Source organism: Agelaius phoeniceus, chromosome 1, assembly GCF_051311805.1.
Source record: "Agelaius phoeniceus isolate bAgePho1 chromosome 1, bAgePho1.hap1, whole genome shotgun sequence".
Taxonomy (NCBI): domain Eukaryota; kingdom Metazoa; phylum Chordata; class Aves; order Passeriformes; family Icteridae; genus Agelaius; species Agelaius phoeniceus.
In genome coordinates this window covers 16871290-16898322 of record NC_135265.1, presented here as the reverse complement: position 1 = coordinate 16898322, position 27033 = coordinate 16871290, and the positions used below count along the sequence as shown (strand labels likewise).

The 27033-nt window shown below is 39.2% G+C and overlaps 1 protein-coding gene across 3 annotated transcripts in view; it reads left to right on the top strand.

Annotated features, from left to right (window-relative positions):
• Positions 1–1535: 1535 nt before the first annotated feature.
• Positions 1536–27033, top strand: part of ACBD5 (acyl-CoA binding domain containing 5) — a 30509-nt gene continuing 5011 nt past the window's right edge. The window contains exons 1-13 of one of the 3 annotated variants that reach the window (XM_054643728.2): positions 1536–1634; positions 1839–2004; positions 3156–3276; positions 4714–4786; positions 8431–8542; positions 8671–8703; positions 19076–19213; positions 19930–20130; positions 20838–20944; positions 22941–23217; positions 24506–24705; positions 26231–26281; positions 26553–26662. In XM_054643728.2, the coding sequence (XP_054499703.2) occupies positions 1929–2004; positions 3156–3276; positions 4714–4786; positions 8431–8542; positions 8671–8703; positions 19076–19213; positions 19930–20130; positions 20838–20944; positions 22941–23217; positions 24506–24705; positions 26231–26281; positions 26553–26662 (1499 nt within the window). In that variant the 5' untranslated portion in view covers positions 1536–1634; positions 1839–1928. Of the gene's footprint in view, positions 1635–1735; positions 2005–3155; positions 3277–4713; positions 4787–8430; positions 8543–8670; positions 8704–19075; positions 19214–19929; positions 20131–20837; positions 20945–22940; positions 23218–24505; positions 24706–26230; positions 26282–26552; positions 26663–27033 lie in introns of those variants that run through there. The other 2 variants (XM_077173735.1, XM_077173748.1) reach the window with 2 other exon arrangements.

The following is a 27033-nucleotide window of genomic DNA, read 5'->3' as shown; positions in this document are numbered from 1 at the left end:
ATTATTGTTAACTCTTCATAGTTAACTTCATAGAAGTCACAGCACCAAGGATGCAAAATACATAAGGACATCCATTAACAATGCCAATTAGTGTTAAATATGATCATTAAAATTAACTAGTCCTTTGTGATATGTTCGCACAAAATGTTCATCAGTGCTCAAAATTTGCCTCTCATTTACTATTTCATGCTTGTGTCAGAGCATGATGATACTGATTATTTTGGGTTACTTCAATTACCTCATTCTGGATCTGCAGATCTTACACCCTCACACATCTTCAGTTCGAAGAGGGCAGCTTCTCTTTCTGCACACAGCCATTAAATAGGTTGTCATTTGCATCTCTTCTAAAGCCTACTTCCAGTGAAAGTCTGGGAACATTCATTAGAAAAATGCAGACTGTGTTTCTCTTAAATCAATTAAAAGGCAAACATCATTATAGATTGTCTTGGATAAACAGAATTTACACATCAGCTGGCTTCACAAAAGGCTCCTAATTTTTGTATTACTTTTGAAATTAACTCCTTGCATGCTCAAAGAATACAGAGACCCATTTATCTTCAAAAAGCACTTCCCTTTGATCTGAGCTTCTGTCATTCCTACCTTCATGGATAACAAAGATGATAGATCTTAGTATGAAGCTCACAAGTACTTTAGAAATCTAGCACTCAAAATGAAAAATGCAGAGAAATTATTCTGTAACATTCAGGAGTGGAGCAGTGCTCATAACATGGGTTCATCATTTGCCCAGTGTGGGGAATCCTATCTGAACACCTCTGGAAGTGTCAGCTTCTCTCCAGCAAAGCTCTCCCCAGCCAGCTGGCTGCTGACCTTGTAGAATGCACTAGCTCAGCAGAGCTGGGGCTGATCTGCTCTAATTCCCTCTCTCTGGAGCTTTTTTTTTTCCACCAGAGGGCATACACTGTGGGCACACAACTGTCTTCAGAGGAATTTAAAATATATATATTGTGTACTAGATAAATGAACTGACTGAAATGCCGAGTTTTTGGACTCAATTCCATTCAATGGGGCTGTTAATTCATCCTGTTGCTCACTGGGTAAATTATTCCATTTGCTACAAAAGCAGTTGGTTTAGCATACTTTTGTGTGACTTTGCAGAGAGCTGGATGTGCAGCGCTTTTGAATAAGGCCATTCATTTATTAGCTACCGAGCTAACTGGTAGTACTGTGCTGGTATTCACCCACATCTCTGGATACCATGGAAATAGTTGCTCCCTGGGTTCTAGGCATGCCTAAAATTTTAATGGAAATAGGAGTCATTAAAACTATTTCAAAAAATGTGTCTACAGTGGTAATTTAGGTGAATTTTGTGTGACTAGGTGTGGGTATGAGGACGGCTGTGAGGAGGGGAGGCAGCAGCACAGCAGGCTGCCAGGTGGTAAGTGTCCTGAAGACAACTGAGGTCCGTAAAGCGGGTGGAATATGGCAATGGCACGTTTTGAAATTTTCCCGTTTTGCACCAATACAAGCAGAGGGGAGAGGGGAGGAAGAGGAAGGAGAGACAAAGAAACTACGTTTCCCGGCGTGCCCCCGCGGCCTCGGGGCGGTGCGGGAGGAGGGAAGGGCAGGGAGCCGCTGTGGGAGACGTAACATGGGCGCCTGAGGCCGGGGCGGAGGTCGGGCTGGGCTGGGCTGAGCTGAGCGCGGGGCCGGGCGGGGTGGGGGGCGAGGCCGGTCCGAGGTGCTGGGCGGGCTGTCCTGGTCCCGCCGGAGGGGAGGGCGCGGGGGCGGGGGCCGGGGCCGAGGCCGGGAACGGGGCTGTTGGAGCTGGGGCTGGGGCTGGGTACGGCCCGGCTCCTCCCGGCACCGCTCCCGTGCAGGCGGCTGCGGCGGGGGCGCTGAGCTGAGCCGAGCCTGCCCCGCCGGACGCGGCCCGGCAGCCGAGCAGGAGGCGGTGAGGAGCCGGGGCCATGGCCGAGACCGGCTCTCTGCACGCCACCAGGTTCGAGGCAGCCGTGAAGGTGATCCAGAGCCTGCCCAAAAATGGTGAGTGCGGCGGGAGGGTCCGGTGGCAGCGGCGCCATCGGTATCGGGCGGGCTCCGGGAGCGGGCAGGGCCCGGCGGGACCGGGGCTCGGCCGCGGCCGCGGGGGGGTCGGGGCAGCGGGGCCGTCCCCGGCAGCGGCTGGAGAACCGCTGGAAAGCTCGGCATTAGTGCTGCTCCCCGCCTGTCGGGGGAGCCCTGGCTCGGGGGCTTTCTGAGCCCTGCTAGGAGCTCCCCCGTCGGACGCCTGGACCAGGGGATCTGTCAGCTCCCTGGGTTTCAGCCTCCCTGAAATCATGAAGTTGCTTTAACAAAGCTGTTACCGTGAGTTCCCCTCTGCTGAAAGAGTTAGCAAAATGAAAAAGAAAAAACCTCAGAACTTATCTTTTTGATAAGAGTTGTGATAATTTTAAAAACCCTTGTTTATTGCATACATCATTAATTCTGATGTAAAGTAAAATCTGAGGTTTTTGAGGTAAACGTCACTGTAAACTTCTAATAATTAGAATCCAGCCTCAAGCTACTTGATTTAGTGGATTGGTTATGAATCTTCCCTGCTAGCTGTTAGAGTTTTATATTTACATTTTTTACCTCTACAAAAATGTGTTCCACAAAGGAAGAAGAGAAAACCAAATCGGGAGGTATGGTGAAACTTTTACTGAAAGTGTTGTCAAGTACCTAAGATAAACAAAAACACTGCAGAAGGCCGTGGTTTGGGTTAATTGTATTTGTTTGGCTTGGTTTGTTTGGGTTTTTTTTGAGTTCTGGAGACTCGAAGTAAGTTACCATTTGTTAACAGTCAAGTGACTTGCACGATACTTTGTTTACTTAGAGCTAAACCTGTCCCTTTAAACGGAGTGAAAGGACATCGGCTTGATGTTACTTATTACCTTTTTTATTCTAATTGTGGAGTTTGACCTTAGCAGTAGGAAAGGTTATAGTCCTTTAAACTCCATCTGAAACTTGCTGTTTGTACAGTAAATATTTTCACTGGTGCTGGGTCTTCGTGTATGAGGTGAAGATGTTCTCTGTTGGCTTATATTGTACTGCTGTAACAGGCTGCAGGCTGTTTTCTCACAGAACTATTAGGCTTGTAAAATACTCAGTAATATTCTTGATGACAATTTAATTGTATTTTAAAATGTTTTCACTAGGTTCATTCCAGCCAACGAATGAAATGATGCTCAAGTTCTATAGCTTTTATAAGCAAGCAACCCAAGGACCTTGTAACATTCCTCGACCTGGATTTTGGGATCCAATTGGTAGATACAAATGGTAACTTTTCATGAGTTGTTGTTTTGGGGATTTTTTTTAATGTTTGGAGTGGAGATGTTTAGAAGAGTAGCACTTGGAGAAGGAAACTCTCTAAATGCTTTCTTTTTAAAATAAAAACAACATTTACAACCTTTGATGCTTTAATTAGTTTTCTGTTGTGTTCTGACTTTCTAACTCAGATAATTGATCACTTCTCAGAGTTGCAGGTGGTTCCCTTGGATTATGCAGGTGGGCAGGTTCTTCTTGGGCAACCACCATCATGGTACCTCTGCAGTGTTTATCCCATGTTGTACAATGAAGTCTTAGGTGCTCTGAAGACAAAGGGATGTGGAGGAGTGTCTGGAGCTCTGCCTTCTTGAGTTTTCTTGTGTGATGTGAGCCTGAAGTAAATAAGTGCTCACTGGCAACCACTAATACAGCTTTGAGCTCTTGGTGGGGAGGTTGGGTTTATGTCTTTCTGGTTTGTCTGCTCAGGGGCAGGTCTTCCCACTATGTGTTTGCCTTGGCCTGGGAAGAATTCTCACTCACCAAATTGCCAAGTTCTCTTTGAAAAGCCAATATGAATGTTTTGCTTATAATATTTTAATGATGATTGTCCTGAAGAACAAATATTATTTCTGTCTTTGTGATTATGGTGGTCTTGGGAATCTGTGAAATGATTCCTAGGACTTTTTTTTTTTTTTCCTCCTTCCTTCTCAGCCTCCCCTAGCCAGAGTGCAGGGATTAGACTAGGGCTGGGAGCTTTCATCCACCTGGCTGGCTGTAGCTGGAATGTGAGCCACCAACCTTGGTGGTTTTCTATTAGTGGGACAAATACTCTGAAATGTCAAATAATGTGCGAGACTGAGGAACTGTTTTATTGCAGTCTGTGTTCTGACAGATGCCTTGTGCAATACTAATAAATTTGGTTAGAGATTTTTGTCTTGCAGAGTTGGAGAGGGGAAGATTTTATTTAGGTCATAAGTAGCTGCTGTGGTAACTATTTGCCTACTAGGCTGATGTGTCTTTCCCCAGTTGCTAAACTCAAAAAGGACAGATTTTCCTTGTAGCTTATTCTACCTCAGTGACAATCTTTGTAAGTGCTGGCTGAGGTATCTGGGCCTGTTTGTTTTATACAGCACAGGATCTTAAACTCAACTTAGTCAGAAGGGTATGTCTTTTGTCTGGGCTTATTTACAACTTACTGGGTACATAATCATAGATAATCAGTGAGGAACTCTTCAGTCCCCAGTCTGTTCAGTTTGTTGCTTCTTCTTCCGCTGTGTGATTATCCTAGCAAATTATATATTTTTACTTGAAAAATAATGTGAATCATTCTTGCATTTTACTCATATCAGAGTAACTTTGGACATTACATAACTGACCTACTTAAGGCCAAGCTGAAAAAATCCAGTACTCCCTGAAGATACTGAAGGTGTATGCGACTTTCTTTCCTAGGGATGCTTGGAGTGCCTTGGGAAACATGTCCAAAGAAGAAGCCATGATAGCCTATGTTGATGAAATGAAAAAGGTATGTTGACTAAGGAAGAGATTTTCTAGAAAAAATGTTCCAGAAATAGAGGAATGTGAGGGGAGTCTTGCTGACTACTGCTGCCAAAGCTCCAAATAAGTTATCCCCTGCGTGAACTGTTACATTTCAGTGCTATGCTGTTTGGCCTGTGGGGAAAAGAAAATGATAAAGTTCCTTCAAAACACAGAATTTATGTTGTTTTCAGAGAAACATGAGAGCTCTAGCTGATACAAAGCTTAAATGACAGAGCTAAAGAAAGTGAAATACTGAAATAATGGTAAAGGGGGCATTAAGGAAAAAAACTGTACTGCACAGTGCCTCAGTTCTTAGAGCTGAGACAGCTAAGTGACTCTTATTCTGGAAAAGAGACTAAAACAACTTTCCAGAAGAGTTTTAGGAGAAAAGGTCTCACTCTTATGACTGGAGACATGAATATAATCCAATATGTAAACTTAATAACTTTCTATTTTTCAGGAAGAATTCAGCAACCTGAATTTTCTGTACTTGTTACAAAAATATTCCATGAATATTATAGTTGCAGTGAAACTATTAGCATTGAGTAATGTGCTCTGTTTTCAAATAGATGTAACTTGTAAGCAGTCACAGTTAACCATATTAAGCGGGAATTGCAGCATTAACTAAAGTAAACAAAGTTAAAAGTTTAATGTCATTTCTTAACTAACCCTTCTCAGTGCACTCTTTTCTCTGAAACTTTTAGAGATTACTTTTCCAGTTTAAAGATTATTGGCTATCAATCTGAACAAAAATATAATTGTAATCTATTATTATGAGGTTTGAGTCAAAGAGAAAAAGTTCTACTCCAAATACACTTGCTTTTTTCTGAGGCCACTATCTTGACATCAAATTCTGTATCTATTTAATGGGTGATACAATAAAAATTTTTACTAGGCAAGGAGTCTGATTTACTGCTCTTTTTCCTGTCTGTAGGTCTGGTAATTTAGTTCCTGCTGCTATTGCTGTATCTGCTCTAAACTGGAAAATAAGCAGCTCCAGAAAACCCAGAAGGCCAAATACTGTTTGTTTGATTAAAAATCCCACTAAATTTTAACAATTCCTTTGAATGTGTGCCACAAGGTTTAGTCCTTCATTTCACACCTTGAATTCAATATGTGTGATATGACAGTAGATAACCTTATGGGTTTTTTTCAGTGCAATAACTGGTTTGGTCAGGACACTAAAAGCAAGTGAAACTGCAATGTTTGTTCTAAAAAAACTCTAGTAAGCCTCCTGTGAGGAAGTTTGCTTCCTTGACCCTAATGAACCATAAATATTCTGCTTCTGTGTGGATTATGTGTAGGGAATAGAGAGCAGATGACTTCCTGCCTTGCTCAGCGTTGAAACTGGGGAATCTGTTTACTCTGCTTTGGTGCTGTTTCAGCTCTGACATTTGGAATACTACCTGCAGCTTTTCCATCCCAGTTGATTCTACTTGTAATGTCAATGGAAGTGCATTTCAGATGGATCCACTGGGTTGTTCCATTAGCACATACTGCACTAATCCTCATGGACTTAATGTGGGCAGTCTGCTGTTGTCTGAGGGGGCAAAAGCCCACTTGTATGCTGATATCCCAGGACTGTGTTTAAGGGTGTATAAGCTTGCCATATTCCCCCAGCCCTGGGGCATTCCCTGGCATTTGCACAGTGTGTTTGGCTATGCATGCATCAGATGACCCTGTCACAAAAATTCCAAATTTATTTTGGGGTTTTTTCCCTCCTTAATGTTGTAACCTTGAAAATCACAATTGGGGAATGTGTCTGGGTGAGCTTTTGATATGCTGATGAGAGATGAACACAAATGTATTATTTTTAGTTAATATAAACAAAATGCATCCAAGCTCAGACTCAAGGTTAGTTTGTTTCAGATAGCATTTCTGAAATTTATTTTGCAATGCTGTTTAAACTAATTTGTTTACATTTCAAATATATTGTTTCTTATGTATTACAAATAAGTGATATCTTAGCATGAAGTGTTAACACTATGTGGTGTTTCTAATTTAAAACATGAGTATATATGAATTGTGTGACATCCAAGGAAAACAGTAAATCAGGATACATAATAACTTATTTTTCACTTTGAATTTTTGAGATTGCTTATTAAGCCTAGTGGCCGTAATAAGCAAGCAGTTACTTTTGCTGGTGAACGTATTTTCTCTTTTTGTGCTCACCTAAAAGCTAGCAGTTAGAAAAAATTCTAAGTGCTATATTATTGGATATATTGAGGTCTGTTTAGAATACATGAAGGGCAGTAATGTGCAAACATCACAGAAATGCATGTATGAAACACTTTACAAAGGTGACTGTAGAAATAAATACAGAACAGATACAACCCTTATTCTAGAAAAGGCTTCTTGTTTCTCTCAACATTATTGAAATTAAAAAATCAGCAATCACAAAACTGTTCAATCTCTGTTTCATATCCGGCTCTGTGTATCTGAGTATTTCTCCCTAACAAAGACAGAATGAATTATGTACACTGAGCAGACCAGAGAAGTGGCAGTGAAACTGCAGGTCGATAGAATTGTTGTCTCTTGGTATCCTTGACTGGTTTGCAAGTGTTGACTCGCTGGGTGTTAGCCAGCCTGGAGCTCCTGCTCTGTGCAATAATGCTGCAGCTTTTGCTCCTACTGCTTGCTGGTGTGCTTGGTGCCTTTGAGCAGCATGTTCTGTGGCAGCAGGTACCTTCATCTGTTGCTTTCTTGGTGCCCCTCAGGAGGAGAGGTGCACTGTAGCTGTTAGTTTGCTTCTGCCTGTGTTTTTACCTATAGCTATTGCCACTTTAAAATAAGGTAACTAAAATGTAGAGGATGAAAAAGTAACAAAGCTATTGGCAAAAAGCTTGTTTGAAAGGACTTAAACTAGAATGGGACAATAATACAATTTGCTTTAAAGATAGTATCCAACTATTGAACCTCTTCTGTTTAATTTATTTTAGATTTGGGATTTTTCATTCCTATCATATGATCAAAAATACTGTGTTTGTAACTTAAAATGAGGAAATACTCCAAATGACTTCAAGAGCAGAACTTGGTTCTAGTTTGTTCTTTTCCTAAGTGGGTCTTTGTGCTGTTTCAGTTTTGCTTTATTGTGTCCATTTTTTTGTTTGGGCTTAGAAGGACCTAGTAGAGCACTTTTGATCTGCTCCTTACATTCCATTGAGAGCAGCAGGGTTTGACAGTACAGAGGATCCTCTAAGACAAAAAAGTATTTCCATTTTATTTTTTCTGTGGAAAGACTTGTCTATAAAATAATAATATTGGCTAACAGCAGCCTGTTGAACTTTGAGATGGTTTAGTTCAAAATTGAAGAAATAATGGATTCCAAGGTCTACTAGTAAATAATGTGTCAAGGCTGTGTTTTTAGTGTTGGCAAGTGCATTAGCTCTCTTGTCTTATCTTCACCTGAAAAAAAAATATAATTATAAGATTCTTATTCAATGACTTAGTTTTATGTTCTTTCCCTGTAATTAAAAAAAAAGTAAACAAAAATCAGAATAACTAGTTTAATGACTTAGTGAAATGTTACTGAGTTTTGCAATAACCAGCAGTTTTAAAATCAGTTGAAATGAATGAATGAATGATTGAAATGCTGTTTCATAAGATGCTTCATGTCTTGGACTTGTGCAGATTCTTGAGAGTATGCCAATGACGGACAAAGTTGAAGAGTTACTCCAAGTAATAGGCCCGTTCTATGAAATAGTAGAAGATAAAAAGAACAGAGGATCTGACCTAACATCAGGTTCGGACAAATAACTTTCTTTGTACTACTGATAATCATAACTCAGTGGTTTTGGGGGCTTGTTTTCTGTAAATGATTTAAAAGCTAAATGTTGCATCTCTTTGTTCATTCTCTTTACAATATGGCAGTTCGAATGGAGAAAGTCTCTAAGTATTTGGAAGGTAGGAATAATAAATTATGTGTAAATCCATCATTTCCATTGTTTTGGTGCTGTAGGAACTTCCTGCTAACACTTGTGACTTCTGGGCTTGCCACCTCATTAGGCTGGGCTTTGTTTTATTTTACTTTTGAGATGATTAGGTCCAGGAAGCTGCACGTTTAGTCCTTGTTGACAGGCTTTTTGAGCTGCTGGAGGAAACCTGAAGGAAGAATTAAAACACAACAACTCTTCCCAACCAAATCTAGTTTGTGCCTTTCCATTAAGAAAATGAACAACTAATGTGTATTAATACATTCTGATGTGGATGTGGATTGTCAAAATGAATACAGTTCTGGTAATCCAGCTCTGTCATCTAATCTAAAATTTTTTAAAAATTGACAATCAAACCTCATGCTTTTTAAATCATGGCTTCTCAAGTTTTCTGAGGCTCAAGTTCATGAAGGGAATATTTAAACATTTTAAATTACTGACAGGTGGCAAACCTAGTGGTATCACAGCTGCATAAAAATCAGGGTGTTGATTTTTATTTGGCAATACCATTGTGAGAATGTTTTGATCATACCAATTATTATGTTACAGATAATGTGTTCACAATGCTGTTGTGTAAGTCTTACAGTTGTTTAAATCTGGCTTAAAATGACATTTAAAAACTGAAATGCAACAGGGCAAAACTTGAAACTGTTTTTAAAAACTAAATCCATTGCACATATAAATTGGTTACTGTCTTTAAGAAGCATGAGTCAACTGGTTAAATTGCCTTTTGTATGTGGGGTTTTTTTTCCCCTACCTTAAAGGAATGTGGTTTTATTATCAAGCCTCAGAGAAACAGAAATAATTTTCCATTGTTTTGGGGGAAAATAGTGGTAGAAGCTATTTTGAAAGTGGGTGTGACTTTTTTCTCAACTAAAGTTGTGTATACTTCATGTGTGGGATGCAATAGATTTGGCTGACAGCTGGATTGATGGGTGGGTAAGAGTATCAGTAGATTCAGGTCAGTGATCTGTGTAATAAGGATTTACTTGGACTTGGTGTCTGTGGCACAGTGCCAGAAGCCACTTCTTTAAAAAATGACACAGAGAATCATGGAAGTTGAACTGTACCTGTTTCCATAACAAATCTAGCATACTTGTTTTTTAAAGAGGCAGGTCAAGTATAAGGCAGTGTAAGTTAAACAGAACAGCAGATTTCAGCTTTACCTTGTTCTGTCATTGTTGCAATAATTCTGGTGATATGGCATCTTTCATACTGCTTACAGGTGCATCATCTGATTATGCCACAATAAATTAGGACAGATTTTCATAAAGTCCCTTGTATGTTACAACTTTACCCTTGCATTTAAGGTTTTGAAGCCCTTTCTTTGGTGCTCTTACCACTTCCCTGATTAAAAGTGAGGCTGGAAATAATTATTGCTGTTTACAGTATGGATACCAAAATATTCCACAGAAGTACAGAAGCATGATTACCCTCAGTCTTTCAGATAGACAATAAAGAATAGAACCAAAGGGCCCAAGTCTGGCAGAGATTATGTAAACACTGGTGACAATACTGTTAAAAATTCACACATGGTTATGTTTTGATTGTGTGAGTTTATCCAGTCTTGTTTCTTTCCTCACCCCCAAACCCCTACAGTCTGTAATTTCTGTTGGTATCTTCTGAAATCTGGGACCCTTCTCTTGACAATATTCTGTGGAATATTGTACCCCCATCTTCTGGTCCATTCTGTTTTGAGTTTGCTTTCCATTCTTCCATCAAACTTTAATCTGTATGCAGATCATTATCTAGTTGTTTAGGAATTGTATGCCACTGCCTCAAAATCAACAGTTTCTTGAATTAGTGAAAGAGAATTGTCTGTAAGCTCAGTGTACACCAGTTATGGCTTGTGTATTGTCTCTTGCAGATTGGCCTCAACAGAAAAGTATAGCCTTTTATAATTGCATTTCTAGTCTTTGTGGGTCTTTGAAAATGTTAAATACAAACCATTGAAATACTGCCTTTCTGAATCAATAGAGCCTGTGGGTCCTTAATAAAGAACACAGAAGTCTGACATGCCAGCATTGAAATCAATGACTTGTAACATCTACTAGAAAATGAGGATGAACTTACTGGATCCATGGCTTCCAAATACCCAGACTTGAATGTGTTGGTAAAGAAAGAAAAAATAAAGAATTCACTCCAATAGGCTGAGCAAATCTAAGAATTATTTTGAAAGCATAAAAACTGGGTAGTGTTTGGAAAGGTCACCCTGCAGCTGTGTGAGAAGCTTGACTTCTCTGGAAAGCTGTGTCAGTAGTGTCTTTCTGACAGATATGAAGTGCTTCTTTACAGACAAAGTCATTGACAAATTATTTTTGGGTACATGATATACTGGACTTCAAAGAAGAAAGTGGGCTCTTAGCTGACATAGCACTGCAGAAGGGAAGAGGTAACTCTTGCAGCATTATAGAAAAGACTCTTGTTTGTAGCTGCTGGAAGAGTAGAGTGACACATAAGGTGGAGAGGTGCTTTAGAAGAGTAGCATTTTAATTTTTTTGCACTTGCTAGTAAATGCACAAGAAATCTGATGTCTAAAATGGCAAAGAAGCTCCAAATCACCATTGCTCAGTAAATGTGATTTTTTTAGAATGGGCATTCAAGTTTTCTTGTTTTATAATAGCTGAAGAAGCCAAAGGTGGGCTAGGATTGGCACCTAGTGATCTGATATGGGGTGGAAAATATTGAGAGTTTCAGAACCAATTCATCCTTCAGAATGTTTCCCTGAGAATGTTTGTGGATATTTTCTTTTTTAAGAATGAGAGTCAATCCAAAAAGGGGGCAAGGAAATCCCTATCTGGCAGGCTCCCACACTAAGTTAAGGTATCTGAACAACTAAGCAAAGGATCTGGAAATTGTTTACAAGTTGTTCAGTAGAATTTTTCTGTATAATATTTCTGCTTTGTGAAAAGGCATTTAATCTGTTCTAAAATCCTACCGAATAAAGATGACCCTTTGCCTGCATGCTGAGTAGTAGTGGTGCCAGTAAACCTTTGTGAAAACCAAATGTTGCCTCCAGTAACAAGAAGTTAGGTGCTGCAGAGGCTGTAGGAAGTTTCAGCATTATTATACTCTTTTACCTTGGCTTCCTAAGGACCGTTTCTCCCCCAAAAGCTTTTCTCTCAGCTGTGTTGCAGTTGCAGCAGATGAAGGTCTGCTGAAGCAAGGTGCTGTGCAGAGCTCCATATGCTGGTTGGGGGCAATGCTGATGGCAGCACAGGCTGTGAAGGAGGAGCCTGTGCAGGGCACTGCTTGTGTGAACGGCAGAAGCTGGCCCAGCTCACAGGCAGACACAGCTGTTTAACAATTTCCTTGGTGTCTTCTTGCATTCAATAGGGGAGCTGGGTTTAAAAGACAATACTCACTGAGGTCTGTGTGCTTTTAGAACAAGCAAACACATGTAAACATTTGTATTTCAAAGGCAGTAGTTAGTAGAGAATCAGCTTGAAAAAAGTGAGTCTGTTCCTAATTACTATTTTCCAGGTAGAAATACTTTTCTTACTCTTAAAATGCAATATATTTTCCAGCTGTGTTTCTTTAGATTGTGTATGAGTTGTTTATCTGTTCAAATAGTTTTGTATTCTCAAAGACCTTCTCAGGTTGTTTTCAGCGTCTTTGCTTTCTAGTGGGGCATTTGGTGGCTCTTTTTGCTTGTGTGTGAGCCTTTGCTCTGAAACACCCTCTGTTTTTTTCATAAGCTCACTTTTTCATGGCTCTTTGACTCCAAAGATACTTGCTCAACAGATTTCCTTCCCTTTCCTTCCACCTTTCTTCACTAGGATTTTTACAGAACTCAATGTCAGTGAATCTTAGTCATTCATAAGAAGGGGGAAAAGAGCTGAAATCTGTGTTGCTCTGAACTGCAGGGCTTTATTAGGTTCTGTAGTGTCTGCACCACAATGAGGAGTTGCACTGAGGCAGGAGGAGCTGCTGGGTGTGTGGGTGAGTGAGGTTTTTAAAATCCCATCCTTTAAACTTTTTTCACCTTCTAGTTTCCAATTATAAATTAACAGGTATAATCAAGGTTACAAATGATATTCAGAAAGGCTACTGTGAAACTTACCATACAAATACTTTTGGTTAAAATCTCAGTAGTTTAGCCTTCAGAAGTGTCTAGAACATTGTCTCGAGCATTTGCTGCAGGATGGGATTATTATAGAAGATTAAGGGCTGGGCCAGCAAGTGCCAGTCAGTGGAGAGTCTCAGTGAGATGTGGAATCAGTGACTCAACAAGCCATGGCTTGTCCTGTGGCAATCTATACCTGCTTCATGCTTTGCACACCAAATCTCAGCCTCCTTTGTGAACTCAATGTCAAGCTGATGGCTTTATGTCAGTGCTGTCTAACAGTGCTGGAAATGAGGGCAGAGCATCAGTGTAGCTCTAAGCCTGAGTATTTCAACAGCTCCTCTCTCATACAGAGTGATCAGAAAATATATTGCCACAGGGTGAGCAGTGGTAAAAGTGTCCAAATGGTAAAATGTAAGATTAAAAATTGTTTCTTTAAGTGGAGGGAGCTATGAGATGTTTTCTTCCATGGAAAGAAAAGCCTGTCTGTATTGTGATTCATGCCAGGCTGAGTCAACAGTAACAGTTTTGGTGCATAGTTGGTTGTTGAACTTGGATTTTTTCCTTCCAGCCAGACAAGATTTCCCTACAAAAGGGAAAGTAAATGTCAAAAGCTCTTCGTTTCATAATTTAGGAGATGTACCCACTTGCCAGATAATTCTGGTGCCTTATATTTTAGCTGTCTTATTGTAAAGATCTTGAGACAAAAGAACGGGAATCTGTATTTCTCAGAGCTCTGTTCTACAAAGACAAGCTACAAAGAAGCAGTGGATAGGGGTGTGGGAGGCAGGGGAAGGTCAGATATAGGTAGTCACATCTTGATTGCTGTCAGAAAATACCCAGTGGGCACAGTCTGGTGTTTCATATAAACTTTGTGTAGCAAAACTAATTAATTATAGCCTTTAAGATGCATAGAAAAGCCATTTGTTTTACCTCTGAGGCTGTGTTTGATATAGGCTTTGTAAAAGGCAGTTCAGATGGTAGGCTTGGTGCAGATGGCAGGAGACTATGACCTTAATGTTATTTCATTTTTGTTTTTTTCTGGTACAGGGCAAAACAATTTTTGATTGCTACAATTCAAGGCTACAGTGTGTGACTCAGCTATGTGGCCTTGTGTTGTTTTCAAGCATAATTCAGTTTTCTTTATAGGGTTCTGAGTTCACTGTGCTCACATCTTGTATTTTCTGGGACAAAACTCAAGAGTGAATAATGCTCCTTCCTAGCTGCCATGCAAAGGGAAAATTCCAAATGATGACTTTATCTCTTCTGCACAGAAAAGAGCTTTGCAAGTTTTGCTCCTCCCGGGGGGAAGTAGTACCAGGCTTGGGGACATCCTGGATCCTGGAATGATGTTATTGTGCTTTCAAGTTCCAACATCTAAGAAGCAGCTGTTCTTCATGCTCATTCTCACACGTTGGCTGAGGTGCTGACAGAGCTGGCAAAGCCTGGATCGCTGGTCCTGCTGCACACGCGCCGTGTAACCAAGCTGGGTGTGCCTGCTGGCTCTGGACACCCGGGGCCTTTGTGGAGCTTCCTGCCAGTGCTGAGAATGCCTGTGCAGCAGCTGCTCTTCTGCTGGGCTTCTCTCTGCCAGCAAATCCCAGGCACGTTGTCTCTGCTGCAGAAGGCTGAGGAGTATCAGGGAGGAGGGAAATGTATCCGAGTCAACCCCAAAATTTGGTATCCTTATTTATATGGCACGTATTCTGAAAATCCTTGGGAAAAGGTATTGGCAATATGGGTGGAGATGAGAAACTCCTTAGATACTGGAAAGTGTAAAAGTCTGGGATGACTAGTCAGCAATCCTAAATACTGTACTTGCAAGTCAATATGAATGTTGAGAAGTTGCTGTTTTCTGTGTTTGTTCTTATCCACAGACTATTGTTTTAATGTTTATTAATGGTAAATAAAGATGTGAGTATTGTTGATTAAATTTTTTTTATTAAATACAGAGTCATCTCTTGGAGTGTAACAGCTTGAAAGGCACATAAGCAGAGAGAAATGCTGACAAAACAAGGCTGTAGTCTTTTGGAGTATATTAAAAGAAAAATAAAAATGAGGAGAGGCTTTTTCTGTTATAGTAAAGTTTAGGAAGACTAAACCACCACCAAAAAAAAAAGGAAAACTATATAGAGGAAGATGTGGATGTCCCAGTATGTGTGCTTAGGGTGTACATTGTCAGAGAACTTGCACCTAATGCACTTAAATTTAAAAGAAACAAAACCATGGTAGTTAAAATAATGATTTTTAGATTTTTCAGTCTTTATTTCTGACAAATTCTTCTAAAATATCTTCTTATTTGTGTTGGCTGCTTGTTTGAGTAGTGCAGAACAGATGTTGCAGAGTAGGGTGGGCCCTTGGAACTTTTCTTTGTAAAGAAGAAAATACCTTTATAATATAGTGATATAGATATCTTTTAATATAGTGTCCTATATTAAAAGAATGCAAGGAGATGAGGGAATAGAAACTCTTGGTCTAGTTGAAGAGCTTATTGCTCCCAGATGCTTGCATGTACCACTCGTGTCTCCTGCAGACACCACTCCTCGCAGTACTTGATACATCAGTTTCAAAGTGAGGTGGGGATTTGTGTAATCAAGTGTATTGGAAACGGCAGAACGTGGTTGCACAAACTTGGAATTGAAGTAGGGAGCCTACTTGGATCAGTAACAAGCATGAAACATCAAGGGGTGATGGCTAGAAAATAATTACAGTTACCTGATGATGAAAACAACTTTGTACAGCATGTAGGCTCCTTGAGAATTAACATAAACACAAGTGTGCAAGGAGATCCCTACACAAAGTGATACAAGTGTAGGTCATGGAAATAATCTTCTAGTGGTTAAGATTTTGCTGTGATTGAGCAGATGTTACGGTATTTCATGAAAACGTAATTTTTATTAAGCAGTGAGGGTGTACACAGCTAGCTAAATGTTTTATCACGTCTTTCATGCGCTGTTGCAGGCTGGCTCCTGATCACTGGTATTTTCAAAGCATGTGAGAGGCTCAGGAACTTGTGTAAGGATGATACTGTGGTGTATTGGGCTATGGGCTAACCATCAGTACAGCTCCAGTAGTGCATGTTAATTTTGTGTAAGAATTACATGCCTGTTCATAAAACAAAAGTACAAGGCATTTGAGAAAAACCTGCTAGGCAAGGTTCTCTTTGTCAAATGACCTTCAAGCTGGGGCAGATGTAGAGAGGCATTTAAATTCTGAACTCCCATCTGGGTAACAAAAACAGCCTTAAAATATGTGAAGAGTTAAAAATCACATACTTACTTACTTTTGAGAAACTTAGCCCCATTATACAGGTCATTGAGGAGAATGCCTTTAAAGAAATATATTTAGTAATGGCTTCTAGGAAATCCCTTAATAGAGCTGATACTAGAAAATAAACATCTGGTGAAAGCTTGTAGAGAAGCTGCATGTTTGTTCTTCACATCCTTTCCATCTTGCCTTTTTTTTTTTTTTTTGTCAAATCTTTCTTTCTATTTCAAGTTGTTGCTGTTATACTGCTCCTACTATTTAGCATTAAAAACCCCAAACCCACACCCCAGGCTTTTACAGAATAGAATTCCTTCTATGGCTGAAAAACAGTACAGCTTTGATTTAAAAAATTGTCACAAATCTCACAGTTTGATGTTGTATGTAGTGAGATGAAAATAATAAACCAAGAGGAATTCTATAGTATCTAAAGTAGGGCAACAGAAAAAGCTTCTAACATTTTGCATGCAGTTGAAGTGAGTATGTGAAATAAAGGGTTGAAGAGTGGCTGGGTGGGATTAGCACAAACCAAGTAAGGTTTAAAAGCTTGCTTAACTTGTGAATATACATTCCTCAGGGAACCAGCCGTTAACCTACTGGCAGGAGATGTAGAAGTCACTGCTAGTTGGCTCTGCATAGTCTTTAAACCTGTTACCCCCAGGATTAAACTGATGATTGACCATTGTGTCTGTTTCCTTAGCAGATAGAGCAATGAGAATGGCAGCCAACTGTGGGTTTACTGTGTAGTAAAAGCAATTGGGGATGGACCTGATGAGGATGGCAGTGTAAGGGTTCTGAGGAAAAGCACACAATTAGGCCTGGCATTTCAGTGGCCAAACTCTGCACAGGGTTGTGTTCTTAGAGTCTGCATCAAAGCAATGCCTCTGTATGGTCTTTGGGAGCACTGTTGCTAAGAATGACTTAGTGGAAGAAATACGATCCTGATGGATTTCAGTTATTCAGGTGTCCTGTGATATGCTACCATAAATCTGTCACTGTTGATACATTCTCTCAGTTCCTCCTCTTATTTTAAATGTATGTAATAGATCACTTAGAAGTTTCCCCAAATGAATAATCTCCTTACTGCAAGTAAATAAAGAAAGAACATGCTTGAATGTTCAAAAGCATTCCTTTCAAAAAGAAAATAAGTAAATCTTAGGAAAAGCCTTATGGTGCAGCTGGGGCTTTTTGCAGTATCTTTGGTAGGGTGAGGAGCTTTACAGTTCTAATTCCCCTTTGCAGCTCAATGTTCCTCCTGGTCTTGTCTTTCCTGTTTACTCCCACGGCTGGGTAGGACACATGGATGCTTGTGTCCCCACCCCCATGTTGTTAAAGGGAAGGGTGACATGTGCCTTACAGTGCCAAGGGGGCTGTGTCCGTGCCTAATGCTCATGCTGTGAGGACACAACTGCTGCCTTATCCTTCTTATGCTGCTGCTTCTCAGAAAATCTTGAGAACTGGGATTTGCAATTCATGAAACACACTCGTGAGAAAAAAAATGGGAATATGTTGGGATTTCTCTTTTGTGTAGCAAATTTCTGTGCAAATAAGTAGTGACCACCTATGAGGAGAAAATGAGCAGGTGCTTATATTCTTGTAGTGTACAAGATAGACAATTGCTTTTCCAATTCTCATTTTACAATAAAGTAGGGGTTTTTTAATCTTCAGATAAAGAGATGGATTAAATCAATCCAAAGCAGTGATGCAGGGTGCCAACAGAAACATTACCTTGCAATAAAACTATGGTGAACTTAATATTTAACGTATTCATTGTTACTATACAATAAGTTATTTTACCTTTTTTTCTCTTTAAAGTGCTGTGGATAAGCTTGGAAACTAGAGAAATGTGGGAAGGCTCTTCATTGGAAGGTTAAAGTAGAAAAAAGCCTTAGCTTTAAATTGCCATGCAGCGGAGAAAGTAGTGAAGCTGGTTTGGCAACTCCAGTGTAATTTGATATTATTTTGCAGTTTAATGTTAATCCTAAATGTGAGAATAACTCTTTCAAGGTTCTGACAAGGGAATGTAGAAATTATGCAAATGGAATGCTGTGGTGACAATTAAAACAGTCAGATTTCAGCCTTGGAGCCAACATGTAATCTGTGCAAGTGTCTCACAGAAAGTGTCCCCTCTTTGTACCTTTGTACTCTGTCCTAACATAGGAGGCTTAAATGATCATCAGGATGTATTTGACCATGACCTTTTTTACAGGAGATGGTAGAATTGTCCTTTATATACTTCATCTTTTTAATGAATCTTTACTTTTCAATTTTTTGTACAGTTACAGTAAATTGTGATCCTTGGAGTGATCAAAGATGTGGAAAACAGGGATTTGGTAGTTACTTTGTCTATTTCAATATTTTTTTCTTTAAATATTTGTGAAAAAAATGCTCAGTGTATATATTAATTTCATCAACTTTTTCAATGAAATCAGGGAATTTATTTCCATGTGTCATTTGTTAGGTAAAGATCTGTATGAACGTAAGTCATCTTACCATCTGCCTAAATTACAGCAGAAGATGTGTGAAATATTGTATTTACCTTATTCAGAATTCTGTTGCTCACATAATTGAATATAATGTTTCAAGATTTGCTCTGAACTATGGCAGGTTTGAAGCATTTCAGCCCAAAAGGGAAATTCTGCTAAAAGAGTGATTTTTGGGTTTAAAAAAACATTGGCTACATCAGTCCCAGCTGCAGCTTGTAACCTAAATACAGTAGTAACAGGCTTGGTCTGAGACTGCTTCTGAAAGGGGCTGCAGTCGCTTCCCTGGAGGCTGTCCAGAGTCATTGAGAAGATCTGCACCAGCAGTCAGGCACTCAGTGATGGGCCACAAAAGAAAAACATGAAACCAATTAATAAAGAGCTTACAGAAATAAGTTGCCATTATTTGGTAGATCTTCTAATATGGACATACTTTTGTAGAACTGTGACTGATAGTTTTGGGGGTGGTAGTGGTGGTCTGTGTTGGTTTCCTTTAAAATACATCTTTTTTTGTTTGCTTTTTTTCTTAGACCTTAGTAATGTTATGAATTCCACTCCAACTATAAAAGCTGTAAATGGAAAAGCTGAAAGCAGTGATAGTGGAGCAGAATCAGAAGAAGAAGGGCTTCGTGAAGAGGAAGAAAAAGAAGTGCAGATAAACGGAAAAGGTAAGATTTCTGGTTCTTAGCCACCTAAGTGGCAGAAAATACCAAAGTATCATGAATGCTTTTTCAAGGGAATTAGATGGAAATATATATGAATGCATATGTGAAAGGTATCTGTGTTTCAACCTAGGCTGTAAGAATTAAAACTAGTACAAATTTGCAAGCTATGCCATATGATTTTTGACTTGCCTAGCAAGTTCTGTTAAAAGGTTGTCTAAATATCTATACCCTGCATTGTTTTGGGTTTTGTTGCCAGTGCTTTTTTGTAAGAGCTATGAATGGTTACATGGCCTGTAAGAGTAGAATTGAAAATTACTATTTTTTCTTCAGAGGCAATAAAACTGAACTTCAGTGAGATTAATTTAGAGGGTCCGTAAAGAACTGAATGCTGAAATAACAGCATCTAGTAAAAACCAAATGCAATGACATATTTAGAATTCTATACAGATGTCCTCCAAGGACATTTTGATTATTATTTATTTTAGAAGAAATACCTACTTCAGATTTACTTACTTATGTTTTAAGTATCTGCTCTTTATGCTTTTTACAAGAACAGAACAATCCACACAAATGGGAATATAGGGGCATTTACATGTTTTGTTCTGCAGATATGTTACGCATACAGTCCATTAGTAAGGTAGCTGCTTGAAGAGATATGGTTGGAGCTATTAGGTATAGAGCTTTCTCTTTGCAAAGTTTTCTTCTCTTTTCTTTTACAGATTATAAGAATGTGAAACCCGAATCAGCAGCTGCTAAGGATTTGGAAGGCATTGTTAGTAATGGCTGTTACAAGGACAGCTTTATCCCAGATATGCAGAATGGCATCCAGACCAAATCTGCCTTGAATGGCTTGAGCCCAGAGGAAGAAACAAATAAAATGCAGCCAAGCCTAGAAATAGCTCAGAACGCTGCTCACCAAGGTATTGTCCTTCCAAGACCATGTTTTCATTTGCACATGTTTTTTCATGAAAAATATTCTTTTTATGGAAGCTTAATCCTGGGATTCAGAGACTAGCAATGGTGTATTTCAGTTGCAAAAATCTGAAGACAGAATACTAAAACAAATAATTAATTCCAGTTAAAAATAAGGCTTTCTTTTAGTATCTCTTACAGAAAGAGAGGGGAATTCAGAGACAGGAATTAGAAGTGTTTTCTTGTAATATCATTATGCTACCTATGCAAATACTATTTGCCTTTGAAAGTGAATTTGTAGTAAAACAAAAGTCACCTATATCTGGTTTTTCATTCTGAAAAGCTGAACATTTTATAAATGCCAGTTTGTGGAAACTGGGATCTGAATATATTTTTTTAATACTAACATAATTTTAGACAAAACTGCTTTATACTGAACTTAGGAAGGAGAGGGTAATGAAAAAGGCAGAATTAAAATTTATAATAGAGAAATGTCAATATGAAGTATAGTTTTCCCACTAGCAGAAGTTTTCTATAATTCCTAAATTAATGTAACATCTTTATTCAGAATCCATGTTTAGGATGACAGTTGTAGATAGAAGGGTCATGAATTGATGCTCACCTACACATTGTAACTCATTGCTCTAGTCTTTGCCAGGGTGGCTCAACTGGCTCACATTTACAAACCATGTGTGCTGTCCCTCTTTCCCTGCAGGTGCAAGTGAAGAGAATACTGAAGAGATCTCAGCAGCTCAGCACTTAACCAGTGATTCAGACAGTGAAGTTTATTGTGACTCTATGGAGCAGCTTGGACTAGAAGAGGTAGGGGTTTAGTATTCCTGGGTGTATTTTGAAGCTGCTATGCTGCTTATTTTTTAATAGGTTCCTCTCAATCAAGTGAACATGGACATGCAGAGGTGAATGAACGTGGCTCATGCATGCTGTCCTTCTGTTTGAACTGTTTGTTCCTTTCATTGCTAGCATTTTACATCTTGGTTACTGCTAATCTAAAAGCCTTGAAGCCTTCAGAGAATTTACGTGAGGAGAAGGCTTCAAGAACAACAGTACAAAGAAACAATTGTCAAAAAAGGAAAATCAGTATAAAGAAACTAAAGTCTGTGTCCACAAATTAATGTCGGGTCTCATAAAATGTAGGGGCCAGAATTCAGCTATTTATAACAAATGGGAAGTATCTTTGTAACAATTCACTTTTTGCTTGCCTTTTTCCTGGCCTGATGACTTCTGCACTTGTTTCTTAGAATAAATAAAGAAATAAGTGTTAGCAGGTGTCCTGTAGGCCAATGACTGCAAGTGGCCTAGGTCTAAAGAAGTGGGGGATTACAAGGATTTCTGTGTTCTCTTGTATTCTCTTCAGTCATAACATACACCTCTGACTTCCCTATAAAATGTGAGCACCACCTGTGCTGCCATAGCTTTGACTGGATTTGTGCTCCTGCTGATTACTACTCATAATTGTAATCTTTGTTGGCTTTCTGGCCTAGACCTTCTTCAGAGGCCCAGATTAACTGTGGGCTTTGTAGGTTGTACTCAGAAACCTCATGTCCTGATTCTGGAGAGAAATGTGTGGATGGTGCCTGGGATCAGAAAGGCCAGAGGCACTCAAATATTGCATCATTCTCTTGTATGGCTCTTTCCTGAGTATGTAGGGAATTCATTTTAACAAATCAAAATTCTGCCCAGTAATAAAGCATGTTGGGAAATGTAATTTGATAGGAGTGCTGCAAGCTGTCTTATCGAGCTGATTTCCCAACCTTGTGTATTGTTCAAGCTTGTTTGAGATTCTTTAATTGAAGCGTGTGGGTATTTGTCAGAGTTTCCCAACCTGCACGAGGAAAGTTCTAGTTTTGCACAAAGTAACTAATGTTCAGGCATATGTAAAGAAATACACAGGTGGAACTACAGGTCAATCAGTTCAAACTAGAAGAGGTTCACTTAGAGAAATAAATACAGCTGTTTCTTGGAAAATATGGAGCCAGCACTCTGCCCTTCAGTTCTGATGATCCAGAACTGCTACTTTACAAATTTGGGCAGTAGTTTCCATTTCACTGCACCTCCTTTTGGTTATTTTGACTTCTCCATGAAGTTCTTTTTTGGCTAACTGAGGTCCCAAAGCTGCTTCCGCATATCCTTGTGCAAGGGCCTGTCCTTGCCCTGTGCCAAGGGCTGCTTGAAGCACCCACCAAGACAGCCCCAGTGCAGAACCTGAACAGCACCTGTGTCATCCTTTTCTACTGTCTTCCTGCAGTAGCACCAGTTTTGAGTGAGAAGTTGATAGAATACTCTGCCTTTCCTTTGTTTGCTGTGAGGTGCAGGTGCAGCCAAGCTGTTTGGAGCAGGCTGACAATAAGCTGTGTGCTCTCTTTGCTGTGAGTGCAAACACTGCCTGCCCAGGGCTGCTGACAGCATGGGCCTTCTGACCGTGCCTCCCAAATTCAAGGGAAGAGGCCATTTCACTGTCTGGGCAGCAAAGCCACCTCTACAGGGGAAAATTGAATGGTTTTAGACATTAATGTTCTATTTTAGTAATTACTGAGTATTAGTGTATGTTGGAAATGTCTAAAGAAATTCCTGTGGTATCACTGTTGTGAGATTTCCCTGAAATGCCTTCTCAATCTGGAAATAACATTTAGACAATAGTAAGTATATTCTACAGGAAAACAACTGCTCCCCTTAAAAGAAGTCTTAATTCTGGGCAAAGTGTTTTCTTAATGTGAAAGTAAAGATGATATTTTTTCCTCTTTAATGTTTAACTGTCATATTTTACAGAATTTAATTACTTGCTAATATTAATTTGTAGCCCTTGGAGATCATCACATCAGCTAAAGGATCTTTAAAGCATTCATCCCATTTCTTGGATGTAGATCACAGTCCTCTGTTAGAAAATACGGATTTTCCAAGGCGCACTTGCATGACTTATGGGAATCTCCAACCTGGAAATACTGGAGAGGGAGTAGCTGAAGAACAAGGTGAAGTCAAATGTGGAGGAGAAGATGGCAAAGCCAGTAATGGGGGTCCTCACAAGGAGAAAAAAGGTGGAGAAAAAGCAGATTTCTACAGTGTCAGAAGAGGGAGAGGTACTGTGACCCTGCATTTTGTGTTCCCCACTCTCCTCACTGCCATAAATTACTGGCGCCTGCGAAGCACCTGGTCAGCACTGTCCAGTGGGACAGTCATGTGTATAGTGCTTCTAATAGATAGATAGATAGATAACAAAATGCCTATTTTGTTTTATATATATATATATATATATACACACACCCTATATAATGGGGTGGATAACTTATACTCCAGCTGCTGCTTCTGGCACTTGGGTTTTTGGAAATGTAATCCTCAAAACCAGTCTATGCCTGAGAGGAGTTTCTTTAGAAGTTACATACTTCTTGTTAAAATACATATGCAATTATATCTACATATGCATTTATATCTCTGTGGTGGTTTATTTGAAACCATGGAATGCCATGGATACCAGTGACATATTGTTTTGTACATAATTGGAATGTTAGCCACACCTTTGAGTGATTCTGATACTATCCATTGTGATTCTTAGAACTTAATGGTTCTTAATCACATAATAGCCCAGATGTTCAGTTTATGTTGGACCTCTGTGCTTTTTAATTCCAGAACACTTCTGATAGTGTCACCTACAAGAAGCACCATATTCCAGTGGTATGATCTGTAAAGTCAAGGATAAAATCAGTTTTTCTTGTAAAAACAAAAAAAGGCAAAAAATACTTTATTTGTATATAGCATGTCTTTTTGTATAGCACTTCTAAGTAATCAGATTGAAAAGTTAAAAAGAAAATCCAAATGAAACATTTATGTTGAAAACTATTATAAAAAACATACTATAGTTAACTATTTCCTCTTCTCTGCGTTGTTGTTTTATTGAAGTTTGCTACTTAGAGGCAGAAACATGACAGGCTAGTTTAGTGGTAGTTGTATCTAGTTTAAGGGAGTATTGCTGATTTCAAATAACTATCTTTTCTCCTCACTGTATTCCAGTGATCTTTGTTTTCCAGTTGGAGACTTTGCCAAACTTAAAACACATACTAAGACAGATCTTACTTTTTACTAGGGCAGAATTTCCTGCTGAACTTGACTGGTTGTGTGTTAGTAGCTTTTTGCAAATGTTCTTGCAGGTCTAGGAATTTGAATGATACTGTCACACTAAGGCTGTAGGGAAACATCTCAGATGGCATTTCAGTGACCTTGCAGTGCTGCTGAACTGTCTGAATATAGCCTGTGACGAGGAGTACCACGCTCCTGGGTGAAAACTGAGGGAGAAAACTTATGTTAAACATTTTCAGTAGAGCTGTAGCTCATTCTGTGTTTTGTGTTTCTGTTTTTCCTGCCTCCCAACAGGGCACAGACTTCAGCCTTTAGGAGACGGTTCCCAGGGCGGGCAGATGGGCAATGGAGGGGATGGCGAGCGCTGGGGCTCCGACAGAGGCCCCCAGGGCAGCCTCAACGAGCAGATCGCAGTGGTGCTGATGCGGCTGCAGGAGGACATGCAGAATGTCCTGCAGAGGCTGCATATGCTGGAGGCTGTTGCAGCATCACAGGTACTATTCTTTGGAGTTATTTGATCACCTTTTATTAAATGTCCTTGGAGAGTTTTGTGCTTTTTCATTAAAATTTTTGACAATGTTTTCTTAAACTGTAAAGACATTTCAGTCACATTTTGTAGTTGAGTCCAGCTTAAAATTTCCTATTAGTACCTACTCTTAGGAGCACAATTCGTAACTCTGGTACATGTAAGCAAAACCGTGCATTTTTTACCTAGAAATTAACCATATGTTATTTCACTGATTTCTGATCAGACTGATCTTAGCCATAGTTATTGATACACGTTACACGGGCTCTATATGGACACTCCACAGTTAATGTTGTTAGTGCATGATCCCACAGAATTCAAAGCATTTTCAAAGAAAGTGAGAAATTATCTTAGTCTCTCAGATGGTAAATCTTCACAGGCAGAACTTCAGATTCCATTTTTCAGATAGCAAAAGACTTGATTGTTCACAGTTTTCTTTTCTTATGAAGTAATGCAGCTTTATTGGAATTGAACATCACGTCCTCATCCAGCCAACAGAACTCTTAAGCAAGTGTAGATGTTATTGGTACAATGTTTCTTTTTTCTTTCTGTTTCAATAGAACATGTTGTGAATATAGTTGAACCAGCAACCTGAAAATGTTTGGTTTTGTTTGACTTGCTGATATATTTTGATCTGCATGAGAATGAGCAAGCTGTACAAGCAATATCCTATGGGATGCACATACTCCAAATCTAAGGCAGCTACAGCAAAGGATTTATTAAAACTATAATTTTGCTGCATCACAGATATTAAAAAATCTAATATTTGGTTAAATACAGATTGGCTTTCTATCTTTGCCTGAGCAATATAAGTAGTAAAAGATTCTTCCCCAGCAGTTCATGGTGTGCTTGCTGTCCTTACCTAAGGAGAAACAGAAGCTTCTGTTTCATGTTTATGTAAATTAAGGAAGAATTAAAAAACCAGCTGCCTGGCTTTTGTGGAAGCACCACAATAGTGTATGGGAATAGTCTTGAAAAGATTCTGATACTTCCATTTCAGGATTGCCTGGAAGACATGGAACAGAGTATTCTCTTTCCTTTATGGTGTTAGACATGCCTGTAGCTGTAGCCCAGGCAAACTAAAGCAGTGTTTTTGACCTTAGTAGAGACTGGTGTTGAGACATGCAAGCAGGCAAATTAAGCTGCTGCAATTTCTGCTCTGGGCTGGAACTGGGACTAGACCAGAGCTGAGAAAGTTGCAATGACAAGTTGAGCAGGGGAGCCTTCAAAAACTGTAAAGAGGTCCAGTGACACTGCTTCATTTTCTAAGACACTGAGAAGTGATAAAATTACTATAAAGAGTAGTGGAAACATGAGAGGCAAGTTAGCAGCTATGTGGGATGACATGGGGGTGGTTCTGTGCATTAAACTGTGATATATACAGATTGCAAAGCCATCACAAGATGAAAAACCTCATATTCTTGTTTTGTGAAGAAGAAAAATTTTAATTGCAGTTTCATTTTATACTTAAAAGTCTTTGTTTGTATTTAAAGGCAAAATCTGCAACACTACAGTCAAATTACCAGCCTGCCTCCTCTGTCAAGGTAAAATACTGTTTTTATGATGTGTAAAAAGTGTGAACTGTGAAAAAAGATTCATTTGAATATTTTATCTCTAGCTCTTGGTATGTGCTTTTTGTATTGTCTCTTCCTTGACTAGGAGATAAAAAATAATGAGTCTGAGGAAATTACTTTATAGATTAATCTTTTCTTACGTTCTTACTATTATTTTCTTTTGAAGTGATGAGAAGTATACAGGTGGTATTCAATATGTGCATACATATTGCTCACTGGAATTTTTCTCTGTTTTCCTTAGAAACCATCATGGTGGCCCTTTGAAATTTCTCCTGGTGTTCTAGCTTTTGCTATTGTTTGGCCATTTATTGCCCAGTGGTTGGTACATGTGTATCACCAAAGAAAGCGAAGGTAAAGATTGTGCATTCAATTGAACACATATACTGTGTTAAACCAATGAGTAATATTGTCATGTTATTTAGACAGGACAGAAAATTCTTTGCCTTGCATGTTTGTCAGTATGAGAAAGTATTGGTTAATTTGACTTTATATGTAGTATGCTTTCTATGTGGCTATTTTTGTTAAATCTATGAAATGTGATGCAGGATAAATAATTTTGAGCATACACAAGTTGGTGAGGCTGGAGAGCTTGGAAGCATCTCCATAACATTCTTTGATCCTCCCACTCCTCATATTTACTTGAGCCATTTTCACTGCTTTTAGACTTCCTAGTCCCGTTCTGCCATGAGAACTTTTTTTCCTCACATCCTTTATAGCTGTGC